Source organism: Ailuropoda melanoleuca, chromosome 18 (assembly GCF_002007445.2).
Source record: "Ailuropoda melanoleuca isolate Jingjing chromosome 18, ASM200744v2, whole genome shotgun sequence".
In the NCBI taxonomy this organism is placed as follows: Eukaryota; Metazoa; Chordata; class Mammalia; order Carnivora; family Ursidae; genus Ailuropoda; species Ailuropoda melanoleuca.
In genome coordinates this window covers 38,070,958-38,079,277 of record NC_048235.1, presented here as the reverse complement: position 1 = coordinate 38,079,277, position 8,320 = coordinate 38,070,958, and the positions used below count along the sequence as shown (strand labels likewise).

Below are 8,320 nucleotides of genomic sequence, written 5' to 3'. Positions count from 1 at the left end.
CTGGAAAGATGACAAGAGGAAGCAGTTACACCACCCCTCTTTCCCTCTCCTCCAATTCCTTGGTACCAGGCAAAGCCCAGACCCCCTGAATGTAGAATTTAGGGCTGGGGTTGATTTAAGATTCATATTCTGCTATCCCATCATGATGGGGACTTGATATAGAAAGTGGAAATTTTCTGACGATAAAGCGATATTTCTTATACACCTGAGCTTGGCTGGGAACAGAAACCTATTTTAAGCCTGGCAGGTGGAGGGTGTGCCTTCCCCGCTCCTACACAAAGGCGTTGCAAGCCTCAGGTTTCTGGTCCTCTGCTGCCCCTGTGTGGACGTAGCAGGAAATAACACTTGAAGATTTCGCTTGTGGCCAGAGTAAAATTGGACTTGAGAGAAAGTACCGTCCCCTGAGAACCACTGGAGGTTTATGACCACGACGAGGGAGTCAGGAACTGTTGCTAGCCCCTGAAAGCTGGGGGTTCCAGGAGAGAGGTGGGGAGCCCCTACAAGCTGTCAATGACTTCAACAGGAGCTTGTCTTGTCCACTGTCTTTATTTTTCCTCCAGACATCTGCCGCCAGAAAGCAAGCGATGGTCCAAAGACTCCCAGGCATGCACCCCTGCAGCTCTTGGCCGAGACCAGCGCCCACGGGCACAGCGCCAGTTCTCCCACGCCTCCTCTTCCTGCGCTTGGAGTAACAAGTCTATGAGTGTCTCCCTCTGGTTTCACAGCTTTCCACACTCTCTCTTTACCGTCTGTCTCTACACCACCATCTACACAATATATCTACACTGTCACGTTCTAGCTTGCAGCATCCCTGACTCCTTGCACGGGCACAGGACAGAGATGGCACTTCTGTTTTGATAAGTGAGCGAAGGGAACACTTGGGCACAATGGCGGGGGGGAAGGGGCTCTGGGTCACTGGGGTGTCTGAATCCCAGGACTGCCGTCTACCTACAGCTTAGCTGCTTCCTTCCCTGGTCACCTCCCTCCTGGGTGCCCAGCACAACGCCCAACCTCACTCCCCACCCCCTCCCGACCAATAGTGACAGTGGTGGGAGCCCCAGCCCTCTTGCTCTCCTGCCCACAGGAGAGGATGGGATATCTGGGCCTCCTCTCTCCAGCTGGGAGCCAGGGCCAAATGCACCTGGCCGGACCTCCTCTCCCCTCCCCTCATGCCTCCAGACCCTGCCGCAGCCTGCGGTCCAGGGCCAGGAGCTGCCGCAAGAAGCCCCGGTTGGGGATGATGCCTCGGTGGTCCTTGACTTTCTTGATGGCCTCCACGAGGGTGAGGCGGTGATACAGCATGAGGTAGGCCAGTACCAGTGTGGCGGACCGGCTCACTCCCACGGCGCAGTGGACCAGGATCTTCCCTGCGAGGACAGACACGCGAGGCGGCTGTGGGACTGTCGGTAATGGGCTGGAGGTGCCTAGGGAGAGGGCTACGGGGCCAGGTGAGGAGGAAGACGGGGAAGCAGGTGCGCACGGAGACTGGATGGGGTGCAGATTGGGGGCAGGAAGAAGGCCGACCCCTGGGAGGCCTGGACGGGGTAAGATGGACACCGTGCAGCAGCAGCTTACTGTCCGGGAGCCTGGCAAGGGCTCCCAGGGAGACCGATGAGCTCATCACTCATGCACAACTGAGTCTAGCACCCGGTTGGGATCTAGTGAGCACTCCGAGTGCATTAGCATTGGTGCTCTGTTAACACTTTGGATTATTTCCTTCTCTTCTTCTCGTGCACTGCCTTTTACAAAGAGTTGAGTTTTTCTTGCCTTTGTATCAGATCCTGAGCGTTCTGTCCTGTCATTCAAATCTCTCCAGCCTTGCACCCTCCGGCTTTTCCCTAACTCCACATCCGTGGTTCCTTCCCTCCCCCTGGCTTTCCCCTCCTACCTCCTGGCTGGCTCAGCGCCCGGTGGATGAAGTCGGCAGCCGTCTGGAAGTGGATGCTCATGTCAAAGGCTGGCGAGTCATGGGCCTCGACACCCAGGTAGCGGATGCCCAGCCCCTCATAGGCCTCGGGCGTGCCTCGCCACCTGCTGTGTGACGCATTGAGGACGTGGGTGATGCCCAGGCGGCGGAGCTCCCGGCGGTTGTTAGCTATGTCCCTGCATTGAGTAGAGGATAAAGGGATGGTGGGGAAGCTAGGCCTTGGGGCAGGAAGCCCTGGCCTCCACCCTGGCCACTGCCTCGCTGACGTCACTGGCTCCATGCCTCCGCTGTACTTACTGAGGACCCAGAGGGGGGAACCAAGATGGGCAATGACCTGGAGTCTCACTCTTGAGCAAGGGTTGAGGGTACAGGGGAGGCTCTGCCTGCAGAAGAGAAGACTAATGGGGTGGGCGAACGATGGCCATCATAAAATACTGAAAGAGTCCTCCAAGGCAGCGGGATTTTACTTGATCTGTGGGAAAGATCGACTGGCTCTGTACGTTGTGTGCAGAAGTATGTACTAACCGTGGAATCCAGCTGGAGAAAGACGGAAACGCCTTGGGAGAGAATGACTCTCCCGTCACCGGGGTATTCAAGCAGAGAGAGGAGCTCAATGTGTAGGCATGGATGTGCCAGGGGGGATTTGGACCTCAGCTGGGTCCCTGCTAACCTCGAGGTGATAGGATTCTGACCCTTGCTCCCACGCCCTAACTTCCCTGTTACTTTCTACTCTCTTTGACACTCAGAATCTTCTCATGTTCTACCAGTTATTCCATGCTCACACGGACCCTGTTTTATGACGTCGTTTTATGATGTCCCCTTCGGGTGTTCCTCTGGCCCATCCCCCTCAGCTTAGTGGCCAACGCCTCTCAGGCAAGACGGCCACACCTCCGGGCCATCGCCCTGTCCAGTGCGAACTCCTCAAGTACAACAAGCCCTGAACTTGAACCTCCAAGTCCTGGCTCTGCTACTTACGACCTGTGTGACCTTGGACCAGTCACAAGGTCTCTGAGCTTCAGTTTTGCCATCTGGAACCTGGGGGCAGTGGTACCTACCTCACAAGGCTGTTGTGAAGATTAAGAGAGAAAATGCACGTGAAAGACCCCTTGTAGACTATGAAGCCCGTGAGAGACAGAAGGGAGGGCACTCCTCCCTGAGTGCTCTTCTCTCCAGGGCGCCATCCTGAAGGACCTCTGCATACACTGCAGCGGCTTTGCCTGCTCAACCCTTCGGCTTCCTACCCACTTCCTGGCTCCCGGTGGCTGCCTTTTGTCGGCATCACAGCACAACAGATAGTCAGGGGAGTCACCTGTGATGTCCACCCCATGGCATCGGCACTCAATAATTAATTTTGCTAAGTGAGTGACGTTATTACCGGAACAGAGACCCTCTCTCCAGAGTTGGGTATGTCAATAATCCCGTCCCAACTGGCCCAAACCCTCCAGCCTCCACTCTGCCCATGCACCCCTGCCCCTCCCTCCTCAACCTGGAACCAACAACACGACTCAGCGCCTCCCTACCACCCTTCTCCTTTCTTCTTGCATGCGTGCACACACACACACACACACACACACACACACACACACACACGTACAGCCATGACCCCGGGCTGCCGGGTACATACTGGTCTCCGAGGTAGAGGCCCGGCCAGACCTCATCGGCATGGTTACAGGCGGTCTTGCCTGTGTAGAGGAGCCTCTCCAACTCAAAGACGTTGAGGAAGGGATGCGGAACAGCTGGCATCTCCTCCAGGGCCCCTCTAGTGCGAACAGGAGACCGTGAGCCGCTCCGGGAGAAGCGGGCCATAAAAGTCATGGAGGCCCAGAGCCAGTTGCCAGGGCACATCTTAGAGGCGGCTGCAGGGGTGGGTGCACTGATGATGGGTCTGTCTCCAGGTAGCTGTTGCTAGAGGAGGGATGGAAGGGAGACACGCCTGAGTGGGTCCAGAGTAGCTGCTTCCCTTCTTGCTAACGGGGCTGGGCCCTGGAGAGAAGCTTCTCAAGGGAGGGAAGGGAAGTCCGGCCCCAGTGGGGGGTGGGGGCTCCACAATTACTCTCTCCTTCAGCTGCCGCAGCTCCTTTCTGCTCTTTGGCTCAGCCAGGCAAGGAGGTGGGAGTCACATGTCCTTGTTTACGGGGACAGGGAGCTGCCCAGCTGCTGGCTTTCTGCTCCACCACTCCACCCCCACTCCCAACACACAGACAGAAACACACACACACAGTTGATATTTGGGTGGCAGTGCCCATTGCGGGAGCTCCTGCCAGCCGGAATCTGGGTCTCATCCGCCTGGGGCTCCAGGCAGAGAGCCCAGGGAGCTGGGATGGAAATAGGGGTGGCTTTGGACCCATCCAGAGAGAATTAGCAGGAAGACAGCAGCAGCTGGGGCCATGACATATGCCAAGCCGGTCTCCCTCAGGGCCAGAGAGATGGGCTGCTTTAACCCATTCCTGCCCTGCCTCTGCCTCAGAGTTAAGCCTGCTATGGGAAGTGTATGTTGGGGGCTGGGGTGAGTGGGGAAGAGCACTAAAGAGGAAGTGTAGGTTTTTGAAAAATACTTGCCGAAGGCATGCGCTAATGGAGGAAGGGGCCAAGCTATGTGCACAACAGCCAAGCGACTCTCCTTTGATCAGCATACAGAAATTATTGATCAAACATCATCTCCCCTGAGAGGCTTTCTGAGTCAAGCAGGGCTGGAGTAATGTGTCTGGGTGTGTGGGGGTGAGGCGGAGGCTGGGGGCTGAGGAAGGGCAGGGATGAGGGCTCCTGCCAGGCCCAGGGGCTCAGAGACTGAAATGACCATCTGTGTTGCTGTTGGAGTCAAGTGACCCTATGCGGGCCATGGGGTTGGCAGTGAGGGGCTTGGCTGGTGTGCCTTGGACTCTCTGTGGACAGCTGGCCTTTCTGAAAGTGGGAGCTCGTGCAGAAATGCAGAGCTGAGAAGAGCCAGCTTTTGAGACTTGTCCTGGGTCCTTCAGGCAGAGAGGCCACTGTGACAAGAGCCCCCTCTCTCCTCCTCCTCCCTCTCTCCCATGAGCAGGGTGGGTTGGTCCCAAGGATTCCCCTTCCACTCCCTTCCTGGTCCTCAACCAAAAGTCTAGTAGCGAGAGGCCATCTTTGACCTGCACACACTCTGCGAACCCATCCCTCCCTGTGAGCCAGAGCCCGGGCTCTCCTACCCCCAGGCCAGGGGAGACCATGCCCTAACAGGTCTTAGGAAGCAGGGGCATTAGGATCAGGGCTGCTGAGGGGAGCCTGATCTTAGGGTGTTCAGGGAGAGAGATTTTTGCAAAGGCTAGGGCAGAAAGAGCACAGAAATCTAGCCCTATAGCCACCATCGCCATCGTCACCATCATCATTCCTCCATCATCATCATCCTCCTCCTGCCTTGTTTGCTCAGGCCTAAAGACACCATCACTTTATTCCCAAACAACGGTTTCGCGAAATAGGTTCTGCTGCCCGGGTGACTGATGCTAAATGGTAAAGGGGAAGCGGGAAGGAGCCCAGGGGTAGGAAGGAGCTCGGTGAGACTCTAGGTCTCCCCGGGGCTGGAGGAGCCCCATTCTATCCCGGGGTACACCCCTCGGCCTTCTCCAATCCCACCAGCCGCGTTCAGGCGCCCTTGTCCGCGGCCCCCTTCCCCCAACCCGGCCGCCGCCGCCGCGGTTGTAACAGGTTCATGGCTGTCGCCCCAGCCCCGGCCGGCCCAGACGGCCCGGCGCGGAGGGGGCAGGGACGGAGCCCTGGGGCGCTCAGCTAGCTCGGCTCCCGCGCCCCCTCCTCGCGCCCTCCCTCCCCCACCCCCCGCAGCCCCTCTACCTCGGTGCGAGCGCGGCGCGGGGTCTCAGTCCCGGAGGCCGATGGCAGGTGCAGCCAGCGCCACGGCCATGACTCTCCTGCCGCCGCCGCCGCCGCCGCCCCCACCCGCTGCCGCTGCGAGACCGGCTGACGGATTAGCCTCTATTTTTAAGCCATGACACGCACGTCGAAGCCGAGTTCATATCGGTGTGTGTGTGTGTGTGTGTCGGTGACACACAGAGACGCAGCCTCACGCCCGGCGGTCCGAGCGGACACGCAGCGGGGACTCGCCCGCGGGTGTTTACAGACCAGACAGACCACGCAGCCGAGCAGCCCCGCCTCGCGTGCAGGCTCGGGCGGACGGGTGTTTTCGGAGCTGCGCCAATTACAAGGCATTTTGCTTGAGGATGACATTATACAAGCCGTCCCAGACGGTGCCTTAAACACACTCGCTCCTCCCCAGACAGCATTCATTAATTATACAGACACGATGGCGCGCCTCACTTGTCCATGTCTTGCTCTCAAGAACACCGTGTCGTTAATAACACTGGTCGGTAGCCCTTATTAGTATTTATATACACCACGTGTTTCACAGCTCTTCACTCATTTTATCCTCACCACAGGTCTGTGAGATAGTCAGGATTATCATTGTCCGCATTTTAGGGAGGAGGAGACTGAGGCACAGGGAGGCGAAGTCATTTGCCCAGGCCACACTCTAGTTATGGACTGAGCTGAGTTGCAGACCCTGGCAACTCGAAGTTCATGTCCTTAACCCTTCTAAGCCAGTGGCCCTACACAACGGAGAAGGCACAGTGGATTTCTATCAGGAAGCCACTTCCGCCAGCTCAGTTGAGTGAAGGCCTTTCTCCTGATTCTGGAAGAAATTCATGCCCCTACCTGTTCACTTGTGCTGCCTGTTAGTGATATTTAGCTTCACTTGCTTTTCTACTGTAATCACCTTGTCAGTTCCAAGAAGGTCAACACTTCAAAGGCAAGGACGGTGCTGCTGTCCTCAGTCCCTAGATCATGGTGTGATGGGGGAGGTGGCAGAGGCAATGACGGTCATCAGGTAATGCTGTTGAAAACCAGGCAGATGCAGACTCCAGGAGAGTTGTCTGCAGGAGGGAGGCAGGAAGTGGATAAGGCCAGGTTGGACCTGGCTTCAGATGAGAAGACATTAGCAACGGTAAGCGGAAGTCAGGATTGACTATGTTCCCAGCAGGGGTGGTGAGTGAGGCTTTGATCTCTAGTCAGAGAAAGTACTTATGGCCCAAGTGACACAATCCTCAGGTCAGTTCTGTGCTAAAGAGGAGGTTCTAGGCTGCCAGCAAGGATTAATTTCCCCCCCCCTAGCCTTTTCCTCTCTAGAGAAGCAAGCTCGATTCCTTTCCATGCCTTCTTGGCATGGCGGTTTACATGAAGAAATGAAATCTTCATCATTTAAAACAAAGGACTGGCCTGGGAAATTTGAAGTGTTAATTTGGCGTCCCCAGAAAAGTCAGTAAAAAATGGTCGCAAGTCAAATCGTGAAAGCGCGTGTTATTGGACAAACCTCATTTTAAGTGACAGAATCTTTTGGGTTGGTAGGTTGAGAAGATGTTGTAGGCGAACTTGATCACAAGCTTTGGCAAGACTTCTGTTTCAATACTGTATTTCACTTTTCTCAAAAAGCTGGAAAATATGCTTTAATGCATGCTATGGATAACATGGGAAGATGTTTACAGTTAACCACAGACGTTGTCCATGGATCAACATCTTCGTGAAGACCATTAATGACCAGGGGTCAACCCACAACTCAGGCAGCTTTATATTTTTCTTTGTAGCTAGGAGATTTATTATGTTTCCAGGTGACACGAAACTAAATTAAGGATGAAGGGGGAGGGAGGATGGAGGAAAGGGTTAGTGGGGAGAAGGGAGTGCAGAAGGTAGGACAGGAGAGGTTGGAAGCTAATAGAAGCAGCATGTATTGATAATTTATTATTTGCCAATTCCTTGGGCTTTCACACTTCTCAGCTCATTTACTCCCACCCAACTTTTAGGTGGGTTTTATTCTCATCACTGAATACATGAGGAGACTGACCCTTGGCCAGATGATAAGTTAATTCACCCACAGCTAGTCAATGGCAGAACACAGGTCCAAACCCAGGGCTATCTGATTCCAAACGGTTATATTTCAAAACGAGGCTGAGGAGTCGCTTCCTTTATAAAACCTTTGTGGATCTACCCTCTTTTGTCTTGTTTGTGTTGATACAGATATCTATCGAAGGACCCATGAGCTACATATAACTTCACTTATTTCTATATTTCTTTAAAACTCTGCCCTCCATACTAGAAGGCATGAATGGATACATTACACTGGGATGAACTAAGATGGAAAAATGAGGCTACTGAAAAATAGGAATAGATTTCCAACCGGTCTCAAAAGCAATGCCTCCCTCCCCCCAAAATATTTAAGTAAGAGAGAGAGAGGGAGAAGTAGAGTGGGGAAAAAAACCCAAGAGACACCAACAACCGTGTGTTAAATGGTAATTCTAACTCCTACCATTAACTACAGGCTGGCCACAGATCAGCTAATTTAATCCCATAAAGTAGGTATTA

The 8,320-nt window shown here is 54.7% G+C and overlaps 1 protein-coding gene across 1 annotated transcript; it reads right to left on the bottom strand.

Moving 5' to 3' along the window:
* Positions 1 to 527: 527 nt before the first annotated feature.
* DUSP26 (dual specificity phosphatase 26) lies at positions 528 to 6,076 on the bottom strand. Its single transcript, XM_034647598.1, has 4 exons — positions 5,744 to 6,076; positions 3,552 to 3,832; positions 1,889 to 2,103; positions 528 to 1,367 (listed from the first exon to the last, which is right to left on the bottom strand). Exons 2-4 carry the CDS (start codon positions 3,770 to 3,772, stop codon positions 1,168 to 1,170), a joined length of 636 nt encoding a protein of 211 aa, XP_034503489.1. The 5' UTR covers positions 3,773 to 3,832; positions 5,744 to 6,076; the 3' UTR covers positions 528 to 1,167.
* Between the last annotated feature and the right edge of the window lie 2,244 nt (positions 6,077 to 8,320).

Excerpts from the sequence above, each read along its gene's own strand:
- DUSP26 (XM_034647598.1), bottom strand. The coding sequence starts at position 3,772 with ATGTGCCCTGGCAACTGGCTCTGGGCCTCCATGACTTTTATGGCCCGC. Across the intron at positions 2,104-3,551 it reads GGCCTCTACCTCGGAGACCA|GGACATAGCTAACAACCGCC; the intron begins GTATGTACCCGG and ends TACTCAATGCAG. Across the intron at positions 1,368-1,888 it reads GGCGCTGAGCCAGCCAGGAG|GGAAGATCCTGGTCCACTGC; the intron begins GTAGGAGGGGAA and ends CTGTCCTCGCAG.